This window comes from Penicillium soppii (assembly GCF_028829465.1).
Source record: "Penicillium soppii strain IBT 18220 chromosome Unknown utg000010l, whole genome shotgun sequence".
Taxonomy (NCBI): domain Eukaryota; kingdom Fungi; phylum Ascomycota; class Eurotiomycetes; order Eurotiales; family Aspergillaceae; genus Penicillium; species Penicillium soppii.
This window is the reverse complement of record NW_026643240.1, coordinates 1373494-1393874: the sequence shown is the minus strand read 5'-3', so window position 1 is coordinate 1393874 and position 20381 is coordinate 1373494. Positions and strand designations below refer to the sequence as shown.

At 48.3% G+C, this 20381-nt stretch overlaps 6 protein-coding genes across 6 annotated transcripts; 4 read left to right on the top strand and 2 right to left on the bottom strand.

Annotated features, from left to right (window-relative positions):
* Positions 1 to 61: 61 nt before the first annotated feature.
* Positions 62 to 966, top strand: N7529_011184 (V-type proton ATPase proteolipid subunit; the record flags this gene model as incomplete). Its single annotated transcript, XM_057246710.1, has 8 exons — positions 62 to 109; positions 170 to 187; positions 243 to 255; positions 335 to 417; positions 485 to 591; positions 647 to 731; positions 794 to 879; positions 930 to 966. 8 exons carry the CDS (start codon positions 62 to 64, stop codon positions 964 to 966), a joined length of 477 nt encoding a protein of 158 aa, XP_057092059.1.
* A 2666-nt stretch (positions 967 to 3632) lies between these two features.
* N7529_011183 (elongation of very long chain fatty acids protein) lies at positions 3633 to 4842 on the bottom strand (the record flags this gene model as incomplete). The annotated part of the gene is made up of 3 exons (XM_057246709.1): positions 3633 to 4013; positions 4071 to 4312; positions 4395 to 4842. 3 exons carry the CDS (start codon positions 4840 to 4842, stop codon positions 3633 to 3635), a joined length of 1071 nt encoding a protein of 356 aa, XP_057092058.1.
* Positions 4843 to 6574: 1732 nt separating this feature from the next.
* Positions 6575 to 7723, bottom strand: N7529_011182 (glycosyltransferase family 32 protein; the record flags this gene model as incomplete). Its single annotated transcript, XM_057246708.1, has 2 exons — positions 6575 to 6603; positions 6670 to 7723. The coding sequence occupies 2 exons, from the start codon at positions 7721 to 7723 to the stop codon at positions 6575 to 6577; spliced, it is 1083 nt and encodes a 360-aa protein (XP_057092057.1).
* A 1566-nt stretch (positions 7724 to 9289) lies between these two features.
* On the top strand, positions 9290 to 12983 carry N7529_011181 (FabD/lysophospholipase-like protein; the record flags this gene model as incomplete). Its single annotated transcript, XM_057246707.1, has 6 exons — positions 9290 to 9510; positions 9566 to 9808; positions 9856 to 10430; positions 10496 to 10530; positions 10580 to 10613; positions 10669 to 12983. 6 exons carry the CDS (start codon positions 9290 to 9292, stop codon positions 12981 to 12983), a joined length of 3423 nt encoding a protein of 1140 aa, XP_057092056.1.
* Positions 12984 to 16233: 3250 nt separating this feature from the next.
* On the top strand, positions 16234 to 17552 carry N7529_011180 (glycoside hydrolase family 43 protein; the record flags this gene model as incomplete). Its single annotated transcript, XM_057246706.1, has 2 exons — positions 16234 to 16821; positions 16869 to 17552. The coding sequence occupies 2 exons, from the start codon at positions 16234 to 16236 to the stop codon at positions 17550 to 17552; spliced, it is 1272 nt and encodes a 423-aa protein (XP_057092055.1).
* A 350-nt stretch (positions 17553 to 17902) lies between these two features.
* Positions 17903 to 19471, top strand: N7529_011179 (homoserine O-acetyltransferase family protein; the record flags this gene model as incomplete). The annotated part of the gene is made up of 1 exon (XM_057246705.1): positions 17903 to 19471. The coding sequence occupies one exon, from the start codon at positions 17903 to 17905 to the stop codon at positions 19469 to 19471; it is 1569 nt and encodes a 522-aa protein (XP_057092054.1).
* Positions 19472 to 20381: the final 910 nt, after the last annotated feature.

Here is a 20381-nt window from a genome sequence, read left to right as displayed (position 1 = left end):
TCATTTATTTCTCAGTTCCTTTGTGATTCTTTGCAAGATTTGATCTTGCCCTTATCTCACCATGGCAGAGAGTGAGCTTGCGCCCAAGTTCGCTCCGTTCTTCTCCTTTGTGAGTGCAACTTCCCGAGCACTTTTGAAGATCATGAGACTAACAAGTTATCTATTCTAGGCCGGCATTGCTGCTGCAGTGAGTTTATGCCAATAATGTTTTGATTCAATAATCTACTAACACTGTCCTGAAGATGATCTTTGGGTGTACGTGTAATACCTTGCGGGGATGAAGCGAGATTACTAGGTTCAAAGGTATCCGGACAAACAGCTTACATTCTCACAGCGGCAGGAGCAGCTTATGGCACAGCAAAGTCAGGCATCGGTATCGCCGGTGTGGGAACCTTTAGATCTGATCTGATTATGAAGGTAAGCGCCCATCTAGGCTCGCTGAATCTATGATGTACCGGGTAGCTAATTGAATTTATGTCTACAGTCTCTCATCCCCGTCGTCATGTCCGGTATTATCGCAGTTTACGGTCTGGTTATTGCAGTGCTCATTGCGCAAGGAGTGGACCCAACAGGCAACATGAGTTTGTACACGTACGTTTGGAAGGCTGGTTTGATGTGGAGCTTGGCACAAGCTGACAATGCACAGAGGATTCATGCACCTCGCCTCGGGGATGTCGGTTGGACTTACAGGTGTGGCTGCTGGTTATACTATTGGTGTTGTGGGTGATGCGGTAAGGATACTATTATTCGTGATACAATTGAGATGATCCTTGGAGACTAACATCCATCCCAGGGTGTTCGGGCATACATGCAACAATCCCGAGTCTATGTTGGAATGATTTTGATTTTGATCTTCGGCGAAGTCCTGGGTCTTTATGGGTAAGTGTATATTATGATCCCGATTTAACCAGTCTTACTAATTTGGTCAGCTTGATTGTTGGTTTGATCCTAAACTCCAAGTCTTGAGGGCTGAGTATGTACTTTTGTACTACAACCTACACCTACCAACTACCAACTACCAACTACATACCTTTGGAAACTACAAACAAGTTTCTCTCACCTACCATCAGAGAATATCGAATCTGTATCCTGGGATGAAACCAGTATATAATCGAAACAGTCATGGTGTACAATAAGGAAATCAAAGAAGATCAAATTTCCAAGAGGCTCTATTTTAGCTTACTCAGTCTGACAGTCCGATAGTCCGATTATCGTAGTTTTTTCTTCCCGTCCTTAGCCCCGCATAGCAAATACGTCAGAGCCAAAACTTCCCTTTTTCCGCATCTCTCTTTGCGCTTTATGCGAGCACATTTTTCTTTGAAGGTTCACATCTCAATGGTATTTTTAATCTGAGACTTCCCGGATCAATCTGAGACTCCCGGAATAAAGCTGCGTGGCCAGGTGGCGCGCTAACGGGATCTCATACATCATTTTTTTTTTACCTTCGCCGCATCTCTCTATTCTAATGGCGACTGGGACAGTGCAACACTCGCCAAACGAGGTGCCAGGCACCATGGTCTTCCCCAAACGAAACGGATCTCTGCATCAGAGAGAAAAGTCGATCGCCGAATCCTCTCCGCTCGTCTCTACGATCCTCGAACCCATTTCTCGTCACTGAGCGCCAGGACGAGAAACAACTATGTATCTCATCCAGAACACTGCGCGTGACTGACTTTGTCCTCATTAAGACCCTTGGAACCGGTGAGAACCCGCTTTCCCCTATACTTTACTTGCGCGATTCATATCTGACCGTTGATCTTGTTTTCGATTTTATAGGCACGTTCGCTCGAGTGTGGCTCACAAGATTAAAAGATCAAAAGGACAAAAACAAAGTCTATGCGCTAAAAATTCTTCGAAAGGCGGATGGTAAGCACCACTTTGTCCAACGTTGCGCGAGGCTAGGGCTAACTTGTGCCGATTGCGACTGAACAGTGATCAAACTCAAGCAAGTGGAACATGTGCGCAACGAGCGCAAAACTCTTACTGCGGTTATTGATCACCCTTTCATCACCACCTTGATCGCCTCATTCTCAGATGACAAGAGCCTTTACATGGTGGTATGGTTATTCTTTTAAGCTTGGAATATGATCTGGGTGGGTTTCAGAGTGCTAACAAAATTGCTAGCTGGACTACTGCCCTGGAGGCGAAATATTTACCTATCTTCGAAGACAAAGACGCTTCAGTGAAGAAACCTCAAGATTCTATGCCGCCGAAATCACAATGACAATCGAGTTCCTGCACGACATTCATGGAGTTGCATACCGAGATCTTAAACCGGAGAATATCTTGCTAGATGCAGATGGCCATATTAAGCTCGTTGACTTTGGGTTTGCGAAACAAGTCGACAACCGCGAGACATACACACTGTGTGGTACACCGGAATACCTGGCTCCAGAAGTCATTCAAAACAGCGGTCATGGACTGGCGGTGGACTGGTGGGCACTTGGAATTCTGATCTACGAATTTCTGATTGGACAACCTCCATTCTGGGACCAAAACCCTATGCGGATCTACGAGCAGATCGTTGAAGGCCGTCTACGCTTCCCCCAGAATATGCCGCCCGCAGCGCAGAATATTGTGTCTCTACTCTGCAAAACAAATCCATCGGAACGACTCGGCCACATCTCCGGTGGCTCGACCCGAGTCAAATCACACCCCTTTTTCCAAGATGTCATCTGGGACGATTTATTCTATCGCCGGGTGAAGGGCCCTATAATTCCCCGCCTATCGCACCCCGCGGATACCGGTAACTTTGAGGAATACCCGGATCCCCCCGACCTCAGAAACGCGAACATCTACACCGAGGACCTAAAGAAGAAATACGAGGCGTTGTTTAGTGATTTCTGAGGGAATATCCTGCCAATACAGTCTATCAGACTCACCACAATGTGTTCTTGAGAAGCCCTCCAACGAGCACGGTCATCGCTCCCTTGACCCCACGACCCCCCACGGGCACGTCCCCGCCTAAGCGAATGGTCCCTCTGAGCCTGCATTCGCGATTATTTGCACTCCAGCTTTGCTTTTTGTTTGCATATCCGATCCCGTGATAGCCCTCGGCATGGCTGTGGCGACTCTAATCTCGGAAGATAGCACAATTCGCCATGCGCCCAAGCAGGTTTCAACCCCACCGTTTGACTTTCCAACCTTTACGACAGTATGAAAGCCATACAGAACCAGAATGTACTTGTTTTTATGTTTCTTTCTTTTCCCCCTACAGATTGTTCCTTCTTCGGAAACCATCTTTTCTATTAGAAGGACTGGTCATGTGGTTTTCATGATCTCGCGATCTCTTGCGACATCACAACCCTATCTCGGCGCATCACGGTGAACGCAGGGCGTTTTGGTGTCTTTATTTCTAAACCTGCTTTCGTCTTAAAGTGTTCAACACTACTTAGTACCTTGCGAGGTATATTCTAGAATGGGTAGGTGATTACAATATTCCATAGGTGTTGCTTTAAACAAATATGGAGTTTTCTTATTTTCATACGATACATGCAGAAAATAACTCGTATATCTCGTCTTTTAGACACATTATTCCATCACCCTTGAAGCATATTCCATGCTATTACCAATATCCTCCCCCAAATTATAGCCCATAGCCTGATTTCCCAAATTTGTCTACCTAACTCCAATCATTTCGCAACCTTGACATAGGATCTCACAAAGAATTGCACAAATAGAAACAACAGAGGAAGTATATAAGCAGTTGTCATAACAAATGTCAATGCTTCCCCACTGTCACTCAAACAGGATACCGCAGTATCCGCGGCGATCCTTTTGTTACCATCGCCAAGTTCGCCCGCCATGGCACCATGAGCCAGTCGAGGCTCATGATCCGATACATTGGTCATGGCCTGTTCTGTGATATCGAAGCCAAGGTTGTATTTTAAGGCAACATAACTGAAGCCCCAGACCATACCCACCAAGAACTGAGCGATTTGAATACTGGTGAGAGAACGCTTTATACTCATGGGAATGGAGAAACCAAGCGACTGAATCGCAAAGTAAGAGTACTAGAACCGAGCGCGGTCGGTTAGCGTTTGCTTTTACAATTGGTAATTTGCACATACCATCAATGTATGGACACCTGAATTTAGCACGATACCAACCAGATATGTTGGCGATGCATATTTCAACGATGCCCATGTACAGAACATTATACCGGCGTGATGGTATGTCTGCAAAGTGGAGCTTTTCTTCCCACTCGCAAGGATAATCATTGTATCAAGCACTTCGTAGAATTTCGACATGTAGAAGAACCAGCCAAAATAGGCGGTTCCTTCTTCCCATAGACTTTTAACGTTTCCCGGGGCTATAATGTGAGATGAACGATCAGAATAAAGGTTCTATGGCAATCAAAAAATGTATTGCGTTTTAAATTAGTATTATCTCACCTCGAATTGCAGTCGAATCCGTTTCGCATAACATCTGCGCCACATGAGCGTAGTAGTCAGATCCTTCTCTGGCCGTTCCCACTGGCCAAGATTTGTATAGCGAGTAACACATTCCGTAAAACATCCATGCCGAGAACAATGCAAGTAAGGTGTTGTGTGCTACCACCAGAGTCTTGAATAAGGAGGTCTTGCTGAATCCCCAGGGTTTGTGCTGTCGGCTAGCATTCAGTTTGCTCAGAAAAAGGACTATGCTAACATAGCCAATGGCGAATGTGAGGGCAAACTGGAAATCAAGGGTGCTCTTGAAAGTGGTAGGACTAATAGATATTGGCCGAAGGAATGTTCTTGGTGTGTCTGGAGATGCGAAGAATGACCTGGCTATCTTCTGAGGTTGATTAGGAGAAAACAAGAAGATATCCAGTGGTGGCAGACCCAATTGGATAGACATGTTGACAAAAACTAGGTACGTAGGTGGCTTTGAAGGTCATTTGAATGGCGAGGAAGACATGGGTTTTTAATAGAAGGACCAAGCCTAAAGGCGGCCCCTTTATGTTTGTGGATATATCATAATACTTGAAGGAAAGAATTGCACTGAATGCAAGGAGCCTTTTTTTCAAAAAAAAGCAAAAAGAAGTTGCGCATAGTTTGCAGTTTATCACATACAATGAATTGGAGATGGCAAGATCGGCGAGTCTAAATTGAGCCCCTAACTTCTGGAACCCATATATTGCATTGTATATTGCAGATCAGATCCTATAGCGCAAACAATTGAGATCCATACAAAGCTGGCTTATACCCGGCTTCTGGATTAAATAGTGTAGAAACCTTGCTTACTGACATTTTCCTGCCCCTTTTGGTAAGTATCTAGGTGACATATCACACTGAGCAACACACCATCTTGCGGCTACATGAAGTTTGTACCGGATAGTACATAAACGGCGCTCAAGAGAGGATGGGAAGACGAACAAAGTTCAAGAGCCTCAATAAAATGCACAACACTAGCCCCATTCACGTGTCATGCTCTCGAGATCACATCCATTATCGCGGAGACCGGCATCATCTCCAAGATGAGTTAGAGATGGCCACTGAGTTCCCTTAAGTGAGCCACAGAGTACATAAATCATTCTAAAGGCAGTAGTAGGAGATCTGTCGCTCAAAGGGTGATGGCTTACGGATGTCAACCTATCATCGACATTTTCGCAGAGCAGTAATAGCACAGACAAAGATCAGAAGGAAAACCCTTTGCGGAGCATGATGGATTGGATGATGAATACATGGCACTATAACATGACATGGAACCCCAACAGCTGAAATGAAGGCATTTCTGTTTCGTCGACAGAAAGCTTCATAGTTGTAGACCAGAGCTCGAACCTCTATTTCCCTCCGACAACATCGGATGATGAATGAGAGACTCGTTTCCTCACATCGAGAACATCTCAATCAAGTGTGATGATCCTTCTTTATTCCAGCATCTGGTACGACCTTCGCATTTCATTTTATACGGCCGGCGAGATTCGAACAGAATATGAGTCTCTGACAAGAGCCGCCACAGCCCAACTATCTGACTCGGAATCATGTGCACAATTTGTCGCTTTCAAACGTCCCTAATAGTTGGGACTTCGGTTTAATGCTTTCCCCATATCGCGATTGCCTTCTGATTGGAGGTGAGGTTGGCCGATAGCCAAGCGCGACAAGAACGCCGAGTCGAGCTTGAAATGGCTGAATTCGCCCGAGGAGTCAATTTTGGCGCACATAGACGGCGGAGAGGCGTTTAAAGAGGCGTTTTGTGGGGTTTGGCACTGCGGGGACCAACAACTTGGCATTGAAGTTTGGGGTTGTTCTATAACTCGTAGTTGTAAAGGAAATGAAGCGCCGGTTGATATGAGATATCAGCACGGCTATACTGGATATGGCAACAATGAATTGAATATATCAACGAGCCAGCAGCAAACTTTGCCGAGCCATAAGTCTAATGAGAACGGTATACAGCAATAAAACAAGGGGAATCATATGAACAGGTATCAGGTATCATAAAACATGGACGGGTTCTATCGATCCAACGACAAGGGGGAAATAGACCGAGTCGAAGTAGTGTGCAGGCTGAAAAAGAGCAAAAACGTGGGAGGTCTCTAATGCTGGAGTATAATTTTGGAATGGAATCAGATAAGAGCATTGCTTTTTCACAACGACGCATCTGTTTTCCAGGTGCCTATTATAGACATGTTAGTATAATCTATTTGAGACGAAACAGCATCGTTTCAAAATTCACGCTTACCTCCGAAGTTATGTTTCACAAAAGCCATGGGATCATCCGTATCCCCTGCACCCATCTGCCCCACGCCAGGACTGAAGCTGGTGATGGGCAGAACCACCACATCACCCACCTTCCGGTGGGTATTCTGCCCACTGAAGTCCTCGTAGGTGATATTCTTATCACCAGGTTGAATGTTAAAATATGCCGGGTTATTGAAGTAGCGGAAGACACTGTCCGTCCAAGCTCCAGGCCCAGTGAACTCCATTATAGTCTTATCCATCTTGCCGACCTTGAGAATTCCAGCCTTTTTCATTCGCAACGCTTCCTCGGTGACATAAGCCACCATATCACGGAGAATTGGGTGTCCAGGTTTCGACACGATAGTCCACTGACAAAACTGAACCCGACGCGAGTACCAATCATGCCAATCAGGACGGTCAGGATCAGCCTCAATGCCAACAATGAATCCAATTGTCGACCGGTCCAATTCCTCCGGCAACCACGTGTGCGCGGGCTTAAGTGCCGATGTATCGATGTCACTGTAAATTCCACCACGCGCCAGAAGCACCAAGTACCGGAAGAAATCCGCTTTCATGACACCTAGTGGCAGCGACTCATATGCCTCGAATACATCCGGAACCGATCCGTAGAGGTACTTGATCAGGTGGGCCTGGGTGTTATCGGGAACCACCTCGTGCGTGAACCCGGGGTGCATCTCCGTCCAGCTAGCTTCCAGGCCTCGGAGGTCTTCATCGAACCACATAGATGACGGACCATATTTCCATGTTTGCCAGATATATGCGGGGAACCATTTTTCGAGCTCATAGGGGAATTGATAGCGGAGACGCTCGCGGAGCGGCGCAGTCGGTGATGCACCGAGGGGCAATTGGGTTCGTCCCTGGGGTGGGATTTTGCGCGTCGATTTTGCGAGCGTATTCTCCTCCTCATCTGAGATCTTCTTCACGGGTCTGTACCCGGGCGCTCCGGGGACTTCGGGGGCTCGGGATGAGCGGAGAATGAGCACAACGGTGATCACGGCGATCAGGGCGAGCAGCACCTTGCGCGGGGTGATCATAGTAGGCGATCAAGTCGGCACGGCCAGCCGAGTGGATTTGTAGGTTTGCGATAACCGTAGAGTGGCTGACAGCCAATAATTCAGCGGATTATGTTTTTGTGTTCGAGGATGCGCGGGTTCGGAGAATTTGAAAGTGTGTGATTTTCAATTCGTTCGGTGGGTGTGACTAGAGGAAGAGATGGCAGATCCTAAATCAGGGAAATTGAGAGGGTAACATGTCGGTACACGAGGATTTGTTGCATAGGCCGAATTCGTTGCGCAGATGTGACCTTGATGTTTGTCGGAGATAAGGTCAACCCGCAATCAGGATGGAAGGCCTGAGTTTCAAAAAAGAGCCAAAACCTCAAAACATTACAACCACTTCAGAATGATATCGAAGCAGGCCATGCCCTTTGGCGATGGATTTTTGGCCAACGTTTCTACAGTATCTCAAAAGGATTGCGTACGCCGGAAGCAGCTGTTTAACCCTCTAGCTTCTTTGAGTAGAGGCGCGCACGTGGCCTGTACTATGTAATCGCACCAAGTCTAACCATATTTGGACAAGTAGTTAGTTACATATATAGATAGCCATCTATGTACGGAGTACATATGTACATATGGAGCTTTATGAGGGCGCTCAGGGTTCTGCTTACTGAGTATATCACAGCACAGAGTGACTACTCCGTGACCACTGAATTGTACTTAGTAAGCAGTCAGATGACATGCATACTCAGTGATGTTCAGGCCATCTTTGGTAATGTAAAAATAATGCTTAGGTTATGCTCAGTGAACGCTTAGAGTACCAACCAGTTCCGCGAGCAGCGGCCCAACAGCATTATCCGTGTGTATCACGGTATTTACCTCCGGCTCCCTGATGGTCGCGTCTTCCACTGCGGTAGTGAATTGGGTGTGTCGACAACTACGTACCACTTCGATGCGCAGAGCTATAGCCGTGCCTTCGGGATGGGGTGCACCACACCGTAAACCCAATTCACATCGTAAACCCCAAATTGAAGCTATACACCCCAGTATCTGGAATGCCAAGCGCACCCAAGCAGCGCCAGCGAGACTCTCCAGACCATTTTAGTGCCGAGAGGTGTCTAGGACGTGTGATGAACTGTAGCCGATGTCATTACACACCACTATCTGGATACGGTGGCTCCACAGGGATGCCCAAAATAAATGCAGCGGGAGGAGCGATGTGCGGTCCGTACCCGACAGGCTTTTCCCAAAATGGCGGCCCCCAGGCCCACCACGCGTGATAAAACCGCCGAGCCAGTATCCAGTGAATTCCAATTTAGTTAAAGTCATGCTCGAAATCGGCTTGACAGATACCCTCTTGATCACTCTTTTCTGACCCCACTGCCAAGGCCTTAGCGCTGATCAACTATTGAGCGGAGGTGCGTTGGTCACGGGCGGCGCAGCCGTCGACCCAATGAGGCGCCCTACTTGCCTCACCCAGGCGTCTTCAGCTGAACTGCCCATCCCCCGGCCAGGAGACTAATAACCATTTCTCTTTATGTTTTCCCTTGGGCTTGTGACTTATTCTTGCAAGCAATAATACCAGACTGAAGAGGAGATTCGGCGATGCAGCAAGTAGCGACTGTTCACGGCGGGGAGCAGCCAGACCCGCTAGACAGCACCGGGCTCTGCCTACTGTCCCTAGATGGCGGCGGCGTGCGCGGGCTGTCGACCCTGTACATCCTAAAAGGGTTGATGGATCGACTGAACCAGGAACGCCCCAAGGGTTCAGCAGCAAAGAAGCCCTGCGAAGTGTTTGACCTTATAGGCGGCACCAGTACAGGCGGGTGGGTTGGTTCTGTTCGTGTTCTTTTTCTAAAGTTGGGCGCCTAACAGATGTAGATTGATTGCGATTATGTTAGGTCGATTAGAGATGGATGTCGATGAGTGCATTATGGCATATATCAAGTTAATGAAAATGATTTTTGGCAAGCCCTCGAAACGGGGCGTATCCAGCCTTTTTGGCAAGATTAAGCCTCAATTCGATGCCAGCAAGCTTGAGAGTGCAATCAACGAAGTCATCAGCAATTGCGGAGCTAAACCGACCGATTTATTCAATGACCAAGCTAACCGGAGTTGCCGGGTGTAAGTGTCTGTGAGACGATGAATCCGTATCCTACTGACAACTCCAGGTTTGTCTGTAGCATCACGCAGGAGACCAAGGATATTGTGCGCCTTCGCAGCTACGGTAATAAGGCCGGAATTCGGGCCACCATCTGCCAGGCCGCCCGTGCAACCTCCGCCGCCACTACCTTCTTCGAGCCGGTGTCGATCGGAGCACGCAGATTCGCGGATGGTGGGCTCGGGGCCAACAACCCTGTGGATGAAGTGGAAGGCGAAGCGTCTGATATTTGGTGTGAAGACACAGGCGACCTAAAGCCGCTGGTGAAGTGCTTTATCTCGATCGGCACCGGAAATCCCGGGAAGAGGGCGATAGAGGACAACCTGTTGAAGTTTGTTTCTAACACTCTGCCAGAACTTGCCACCCAGACTGAGCATACGGAGAAGCGATTCATTGCTAAATGGCGGCAGCATTATGATAGCAAGCGGTATTTCCGATTCAATGTGGACCAGGGGTTACAGGACGTCGGGCTAGCGGAATATCAGGAGCAAGGCTTGATTGAGTCGGCGACAGAAGGGTATCTCGACCACCAGGCAGTGGCGTTTCGAGTGCGGGACTGTGTTGAGAATCTGAAATCAAAGCAAAGTGTGTATCTAGAAGACTTTTCATAGTCATAGTATCCTTCGACTAATGGATAATAACGGATATAGGTGCAACCAACCTTCAGTTCATTACAAAGATTCGTGTTAGTCCTCCGTTGCCAAGAAAGAAGGCAAGTGGCTAACCTCATACAGGAATATCAAAAGAGACTGGTTCTTTTAGAGCAATGTTTGTCGTTAATCTAGATACCTGATTCCGAAATCGAATACTAATAGAGCTTAAGGGCAGGGCCGTGCCCGGTGGCAGGTGCCGTTTGAACGGAACACCAAGTTCACAGGCCGTGGGGAACTGATTAGCGACCTGACACAGAAATTGGAACAGAAGTCCGATGTCACTACAAAAATTGCCATCATGGGCCTCGGTGGTGTGGGCAAGACCCAGCTTGTGCTTGAGCTAGCCCACCGCATGCAAGAACAGTGCGCGGTCTGTTGGATCCCCGTAAATAGCCTGGCCAACCTCCAATTGTCATATCGCAAGGTGGCTCAGAACCTTCGCCTTCCCGGCTGTGACGAAATCGGTGTTGATATCTTGGAACTAGTCCAAACATACTTCAGTGATGAGACCATTGGCCCATGGCTGCTAATATTGGATAATGCGGATGACATAGATCTATGGACGTCCCCACTTACGTCTGAGGCTGGAGCTAAGCGTCTGATTGACTACATGCCCCGAAGCAGGCATGGGGCGATCATATGGACTACGCGCGATCGGAAGCTAGCCACAGGAGTCGCTCGAGAAAATGTGGTGTGTGTGCAGCAGATGGACGAGTTTGGGGCTTCAGAGATGATGCAGAAATATCTGATTTATCCTAGTCGGATTGAAAAGGATGATTGCTTGTTACCAGGCTTACTGCGGAAACTTACGTATCTTCCACTCGCCATTGTTCAGGCCGCAGCGTATATTAATGTGACCGGGGAATCACTCAAGAATTATGAAGCCCTCTTGTCCAATCAAGATGACGAGGCGGTTGAGCTCCTGAGTGAACATTTCGAAGATGACGGCAGATATGCAGACATGGAGAATGCAGTGGCAAAAACATGGCTCATCTCATTTGAGCAGATCCGTCGCCGCAGCTCTCTCGCGTTTGAATATCTAGGATTCATGGCCTGTGTGGACCCCAAGGACATTCCTAGCTCGCTGCTACCGCCTTCTGAGAGTCTATCACTTAAACAGCAAAGCGATGCGATCGGTATCCTTGACTCATTCTCATTCATCACTAGACATGAGGATGGATTGGCGTTTGATATACATCGTCTAGTACATCTAGTGACGCGGGGATGGCTGAAAAGGAATGGAGAGCTGTCGGCTTACCACAAACAAGCAGTAGTGCGGCTGAGTAAACTCCTGTCAGACACCCGTCAGACCAATCGGATATACTGGCGACTATACATAGCCCATGCACAACACGCTGTGGGAGGGGATAATGAGTGCAGTAGGGAAAGGGTTAATCTTGCTCAGAAGTGTGGGGACTGTCTGGAATTTGACGGGCGATACCGCGAAGCGGAGACGATGTATCAGATAGTCCTCGAGTATCGAGAAGGGGTGCTAGGGCCAGAACATCCAGACACGCTCACCAGCGTCAGCAACCTTGGCTTAGTCCTTAATAGCCAGGGCAAGTACGAAGAGGCCGAAGCTATGCACCGACGGGACTTAGAAGGGTCAGAGAAGATTCTAGGGCCAGAACATCCACACACGCTCGCTAGCGTCAACAACCTTGGCTCAGTCCTTGATAGCCAGGGCAAGTACGAAGAGGCCGAAGCCATGCATCGGCGGGCGTTACAAGACCGAGAGATAGTGCTAGGGCCAGAACATCCACACACGCTCGCTAGCGTCAACAACCTTGGCTCAGTCCTTGATAGCCAGGGCAAGTACGAAGAGGCCGAAGCTATGCACCGGCGGGCGTTAGAAGGATATGAGAAGGTGCTAGGGCCAGAACATCCACACACGCTCAATAGCGTCAACAACCTTGGCTTAGTCTTTTATAACCAGGGCAAGTACGAAGAGGCCGAGGCTATGCACTGGCGGGCGTTACAAGACCGAGAGATAGTACTAGGGCCAGAACATCCAGACACGCTCACTAGCGTCAACAACCTTGGTTCAGTCTTTTATAACCAGGGCAAGTACGAAGAGGCCGAAGCCATGCATCGGTGGGCGTTACAAGACCGAGAGATAGTGCTAGGGCCAGAACATCCAGACACGCTCACTAGCGTCAACAACCTTGGTTCAGTCCTTGATAGCCAGGGCAAGTACGAAGAGGCCGAAGCCATGCATCGGCGGGCGTTACAAGACCGAGAGATAGTGCTAGGGCCAGAACATCCACACACGCTCGCTAGCGTCAACAACCTTGGCTCAGTCCTTGATAGCCAGGGCAAGTACGAAGAGGCCGAAGCTATGCACCGGCGGGCGTTAGAAGGATGTGAGAAGGTGCTAGGGCCAGAACATCCACACACGCTCACTAGCGTCAACAACCTTGGTTCAGTCCTTCATAGCCAGGGTAAGTACGAAGAGGCCGAGGCCATGCATCGGCGCAATCCATAGATTGAAACAAGCTACATCTCGTAATACTTTACGTATAATTTTCACCCTCATACTTATGTTTGTCGGTATCGAATGACTTGATCATACACTTTTGCATATCTAGGTCCAGGTCGTGTTATGTAGATTGGTAAATCCACTTGATTATCACTATAATAATATATGTGTTCACCTACTCTGGTCAATTGGAGCTTTGAAAACCACGCTAGCCCCATTAAACCTTGGAACGTGGGATAGGTACTCGTACCAAGGCAAGCAAGGTCTGATTTGATCGTTCAATGAGAGCAAAATTCGTAACTCAAAAGCCAAATTTGGACAAATAGTACATCAACGCTTACACGTACCCACATCGTTCTTGGCAGGCTCTTTATCTCGAGCACTCATGATTACTACTTCTTACCAAGACGGCTAGGAAGTCATTAGTTTTATACAACAATAGCTAGGCTTCACCATGGGCGGTCCATACACAGACTCGTTTACAAAAGGCTTTGGGAACTATTGTAGTTCTAGGAAAGTTTAATACGAAGAATCTGAACCAGTAATGATCTACTAGAACGTGTAGCATCACCCTAGGTACCAACCAACGCGATATAAAGATCTTGAAGAAATTTGCAGTAGTGAAATACTTTACCGTTGATCTGCTAGCAATCAAGATTCGAACGTTACACTGCATATCAACATATGCAAGTAAGCCTATTAATTCTCAGCTTTGCTCAAGTTTCGCATGCTAAGGCTGATGGTCCCAATTTGCAGTTTCTTCATGATTGGGGGATTCACCCATCGTCCCCACAAAGATGTTTGCATTTGGCTCATCTGGCTTCGACTGATCCCCCAACATTCACGCTTCCGTCTAATCCACGGTATATGTAGATTTTCTGTACGGAGTAGTAGATATACCCACCGTGAATATGTTCTACGATGGCATAGCTATACAATTGCATGATGGCTAGACACATTGCGAGTACGTTCATTGGACTCTCGCTCATTTTATCCAATCTCGCAACTCATGCATTGCCTTGTTTATTTCTTTCGCAAACCTTGAATCAGGCAGTGCTTTATCAAGCCCATCACGGGCTACCAACTTTGTTTACGATTTGGTGAGATCATTCCCTGCTGAACGGGCCGCGAACTAACGAAATCGGCCCTTTCAAAGTCAACAAAGACAAATGTGTTGCTTTCTGGATTGTAAAGCCAATTCGCGGCGCCGGATCCTTGTGAAGGACATTGAGGCGGTGCATTTGTGAGGACGACTCTTTCATCTTAGCTCTTAAGCAACCTTGGTTCATTTCCCTGAGTGCCATGTCGAGAGACTGTCCACCCGGACTCAATAGCATCATGTGCTTGAGATACGCGATACCTTCATAGCTGTACGGATGAACCAAGTCGTTGCTTCCGAGGTAAAGAGGAATGTATATACCATGGATTGTACGAAGTTTGGCGTATACAGCAGCTTCATACCGCAAGTCCGCAACACATTGAGGTATGGTGCATTTTGCAGGCACGGTATATCGGTGCGATGATAGCGTGACTTTCAAAGAGCACTAATTAACCCGAAGTACACCCCCTCAAGTGGAAAATCATCAATGCAGTTGAATATCTGCCTCATCTCATCACCATCTCCCATCGTCGTCCAGATATCCCAGAGCGCATATGTCCAACACTTCATCCACCCAGAAATTTTTTATACTGATCCATATACAAAAATGCTTTAAGAACCGTTACACATTGTAGCTCATGGTCGGGATTCTCTAGCCTTTTATTTCATGGGTCTCGACTGATATGCCTTTCAGCGTTTGCAGAGACTCTTCATCGATAATCATATGCATTCGCCATTTCGTCCAATCGTCACCCATGCCTTGAGCATTCACCCAGGCCTCAAAATGAGCGCGAATTGCCTCGACAGACGTCCCGTTAAATTGCGCGGGATCTTGCACGATAGTCGCCGGTGTTTGGCCCAAATTTCGTTGCGCTCATTTTTTTAGGATCTTCTGTTTTCTTGGAAGAATGATTGCTTAGTACAGGCCTCAATGTACCGGATAGCGTCTGGGAATAGAGTATCTGATTCAGCAGAGTAGGTAGTGCGGTAGAAGACATATCCCCGGTCTGGGTAAGTGCAAGGGCTATATTGGAGGTCGCTCAAGTACTGATCGTTTTTTATTCGCGATTATGTGAAATATGATTTGGTGGTTGAGGGGAGAAGAGATAAGGTGTTCATGCCAAGCCGACGAAAGGCAACCGAATTTACCAAGACCGGCTTTGCGCGACCTTCGTAAATTCCGTGCAAATTGTGTTTAAAGTTTTGATCATATCAGGCTGCATTCTGAGATCATTGAGATAGGTGATACCAGTACAGCTTAGCATGGAATGTGGTAATTGTGTTGCCTGGATATGCGAAAACCACAGTGACACAAATATCAATACCCCACACTGCCGTGAGACCCGGCCCAAAATTACCAACGTGGTCGGGTAGACCGATGGACAATCCATGGTTATTAGTATTGTATTGTACTTGATTCTCAAACTAAGAGGCGTTTGCCCTAACTATGCCCAACGAAATGAAGATAATCTATCATTGTCTGCTACAGAACTTTCGAACAATAAGCTAAGAGTACAGATCAGCAAAAGGCGGATCACAAAGGTGTGAACTAAGACTCAAACAGAAAGTGATAGTCTGATCAATATCTTTGTGCAAATGCCCATTGGCCCGACCCCATTCCTAATATCACCCACAAAAGCTTGACCTTCGAGAAGATACGGGTACTTCCCCTGTTCTGTGCCGTTCGTCGAGTGAAAATAAAAAAATACCTCAATCCCAGGGTCCGAACTAAAACAGCAGTGGCGTGCTGAGACAAAGTAGAGGGCCGAGATCAAACAAAAGCCGCTACTCCGCATTTGTCTACAATTTCATGTATTTTAACGCCGACATACAGGGTCTATTCCTTAAGGGTCTCAAAGATATCATTTCTAGCCAATCGGCATCGCCTCGGCCATTATTCCTCATTTCACATCCTTCGGGCTTACTTAGTATAAAGCAACACGTGGGCTCGAAATTCGCCATTGATCTTTTGAAATTGTTTCGCACACATTGATTTTCTTTTCTTTCGACTCACCATGGAGTAGTATAACCTCCTTACCTATTTCCATACGCAAAATCCAGGAGCAGCCTAGAGGATTTTGATTCAATCCAGCGGTGTACCTGTTGTACACGCGACTTCCCCGTACACCATTATCACTTCGCTGGCATCGTCTCAAAATGGCGACCGAGACCCCCGATATGTTAGACAAAAAGGTTGCGCCCTCTGTCGCGGTCAGCGAAGTACCCGGCAGCCACGGTAGCCAAGCGTCGTTGAACTCAACACTGGCGGTTGATATGGTCAATGTGGCCGACAATGAAAAAGAAGAAAAAAAACGATTCTTTGCCAAACCCTGGGGAAGGCGCCAGATCGGGGCAATTTGCGCATTGGGGTTTGTCGCATTCACCCTCAGCGCACTTGTTATTGCGCTCCCGATTTACTATGTCAAGATCTACGGCTATGCGAAAGATACAGACGACCACTGGAAGCTGCCTCAGCCAAATGAAGATTCGAGTTATCATGTCAAGGAAAATGCGCCTCAATTTGCCCTGCACAATTTCCCAGACCCGGGCCTTATCCAGCACAATGATATTTGGTACGCCTATGGAACCAATCCCAAGAAGAGGAACCCCGATAGCATCCATGTGCCTGTGGCTACATCGACCGATTTTGTCAATTGGACACTCCACGAAGGCTACGATGCAATGCCGACCCTTGGGACTTGGGAGAAGAAGGTCAACCACTGGGCGCCTGATGTGATTCAGCGTGTAAGAATTTTGAATAAGCTTATCTGCTCAAATCTAACATAACCTAGGACGATGGCAAATTCGTGATGTACTATTCCGGAGAAGTAAAGGAAAACTACGGAAGTCACCATTGCGTCGGTGTGGCCGTATCAAACGGCACCGATCCTTTGGGTCCCTACATCCCCAAAGACGCGCCGCTAGCCTGTCCACACAAACACGGCGGAGGCATCGACCCCTCGCCCTTTCGAGACACCGACGGCACACTGTATGTGGTGTACAAAGGCGACGGGAACAGCATCGGACACGGCGGAAACTGTGGAAATAGCAAGAAACCCCTTGTTTCCGTGCCGATTCTGCTACAGGAGCTGGAAAGCGACGGTGTCACAACAGTTGGAGATGCAGTGACTATTCTCGATATCGATGGCTCTGACGGGCCGCTCGTCGAAGCCCCCGACATTATCATCAATAACGGCACATATTACCTGTTCTTCTCTTCGCATTGCTATACTTCGTTCGGATACAATGTGAAATATGCCCATTCAAAGTCCCTCAAGGGCTCATATACCAGGGCTGGTCGGCCGCTGCTGCAGACTGCTGATTGGGGGCTTGAGGCGCCGGGCGGCGCGACGGTGTCGACGGATGGAACTAAGATTGTCTTCCATGCTAACTGTGGTACTTTCCGGTGTATGTGGGCTGGTGCTATTGATATTCGATCGAATAACAACACGATTGTTATGACCGAACTCAAGTAGTCGAATTCCACGCGGAGCTCAGGATGAGCCTGCTTGGGATTTCTGAACGGTTTTATGATTTGCATTTTGCATTGGAGCGAAATTTTCTCGGCGTTTGATATTTGATACCCCATAAAGGGCATTGAGGATAGTTCAATCTATACATACTTATCGTACATATTTGTTGCTCACCGAGGGAAAGTGTAGTTTGTATTGTTCTTCATCCACCAATCACCGATATCGCAGATGACGACACTTCGCCGCCTCAGGTATCCACATAAGTTTCTCCGCTGTTGTATTCAAAAGCTTAGGAATCGCTGCTTTTCAATTCCTGCTTGTTCTTTTTATTGTTCCTGTTGTTATTCTACAATATGCGCTCGTTTCAAGCTGCCCGTGCTGCTTCACGCGCAATTCGAGTCCCACGCCGGGGCGACTCCTTCGTGAATCCGGGGCCGCATCGGACTTTATCGGCGCAATGGAAGACCACCCGGCCACTACACACCGTGCCACCGCGAAAGTCCGCGGCCACCGCAGAGTCGGAGAAGGACTCGTCCAACCCGGCGATGTCATTCCCATGCCTTGACGCCCAAGAAGCAAAATCCGCACAGCTCTCCGCTCGCTCACTTCGCTCCGGTCCCGAACCCTCATACACCACCGGCCAACATGAATTATACCACTGTGACCAGCCACTTCTCCTTGACTGGGGCGGTGTTCTCAATGAATTCGACGTCGCGTACGAATCATGGGGTGAATTGAACGCCGACAAGAGCAACGCCATTCTCCTACACACCGGCCTGTCGGCCTCGAGCCATGCCCATAGCACAGCATCAAACCCAAAGCCCGGCTGGTGGGAGAAGTTCATTGGTCCCGGTCTGCCTCTAGACACAAACAAATATCACATTATCTGCACAAACGTCCTAGGCGGCTGCTACGGCAGCACAGGCCCGTCCTCCGTCGACCCCTCCGACGGAAAGCGGTACGCAACCCGTTTCCCGATCCTAACACTGGACGACATGGTGCGAGCCCAATTCCGTCTTCTCGACGGCCTAGGCATCAAGAAGCTCGCCGCTTCCGTCGGATCCAGCATGGGCGGCATGCAAAGCTTAGCAGCCGGCGTGCTCTTCCCCGAGCGCGTTGACAAAATAGTCAGCATCAGCGGCTGCGCTCGCAGCCACCCCTACAGTATTGCGATGCGACACACGCAGCGCCAAGTCCTGATGATGGATCCAAACTGGGCACGCGGGTTCTACTACGACGCGATCCCGCCACACTCGGGCATGAAGCTCGCGCGCGAGATCGCAACAGTGACATACCGCAGCGGGCCCGAGTGGGAGATGCGATTTGGCCGCCAGCGCGCAGACCCGAGTAAACAGCCTGCTCTGTGTCCGGACTTCCTGATCGAGACATATCTCGACCATGCGGGCGAGAAGTTCTGCCTCGAGTACGACCCTAACAGTCTGCTGTATGTGTCGAAGGCCATGGATCTGTTTGATCTGGGCCGTGCGCACCAGAGCGCGACGCTGAAACGGCGCGCGGAGTCCGAGGACCGCATTGCTCGTGGCGGTCTTGCGTCGAACGCTTCCGACCCGGCTTGTAGTCTTACGCTCCCCGATGAGCCGTACGAGGAGCAGCCCGGTTCTACGTCGAATGCGACACCGCTGGACGAGTCTGTATCTGCTGACGCTGCGGATGGACCGCCTCGCGATCTTGTTGCTGGTCTTGCGCCGCTTAAGAATCACTCCGTCCTTGTTATGGGTGTTGCTAGTGATATTTTGTTCCCGGCGTGGCAGCAGCGTGAGATTGCGGAGACGCTCCGTGCCGGTGGCAACAAGAGTGTGCAGCATATCGAGCTTGGCGATGATCTGTCGCTGTTTGGCCATGACACTTTCTTGTTGGATCTCAAGAACATCGGTGGTGCACTGGGCAAATTCCTCGAGTAGGCTGCTCTGTAGTCGAATTGTACAGTTGTGAAGCGTGACTCTTGAAAAATGCATTTAGCAGGCGTTTGCTTTTAATGACATACCTCATCTATATCCACAGTTCTAATTGCCTGAGGGGCAAATTGATACATTTGGTCGACTACCGCAATTGTAGTTAGCCGCATTACATCGTTGTAGTGAGATTTGCGTATCTACGGGGGGAAGACATTACGAACGCTAGTAAATACTAGATATATTTACATTTGAAGCCTGCATATGTAATTATTGGACACAACATGAACCCAAAAAGAAAGAAATCTCGCCCTCAGAGGTTGCTCTCAGGTTTAATCACCGGCTCCCAGCTATCTTACGTTCCACGACCATGAGTCAACATGGCGCAGAGCCGTCGTCCAGCAGATGCCTGCAGTATTGGCTTATATTCGTCTTTGGACGAACTCATCACAGGGCGAGAAAACAAGACAAAATGAAGGTACGCTCGCATCAACTGGGCTGTTTTGCAAGCTCGTATAGCTAAGACCGATGCGGTAAAAGAGTGGTTGAGAGATTAGAAGGATATTGCAGGGCGAAAGATGAGTATGTTAAGACGAGGCTCAGACGGTGTTGTATAAAAAAGACATAGCCCAGATCCAAAATAACGCGCGCACCAACGGATCGAACCAACTATACCATAACTTACAAGCAGGTTCTCGCACAGCTGGATATCAAGATCTTAGCTTATGCGCTGTTAGGGCCATGCGCCAGTCATTAGGTTTGCTTTGGCATGTTAGTTAGTATCAGGAAACAGCCGTCATTGATCGATGGGGCCGGTGGCTCGACATTATAGCCAGACAGCATGCAAAATATACATATGGATTCTGAGTCTTGGTCGAAAACGCGTAAAAAAAAGTGCTCAATGGAATTCCAATCTGGA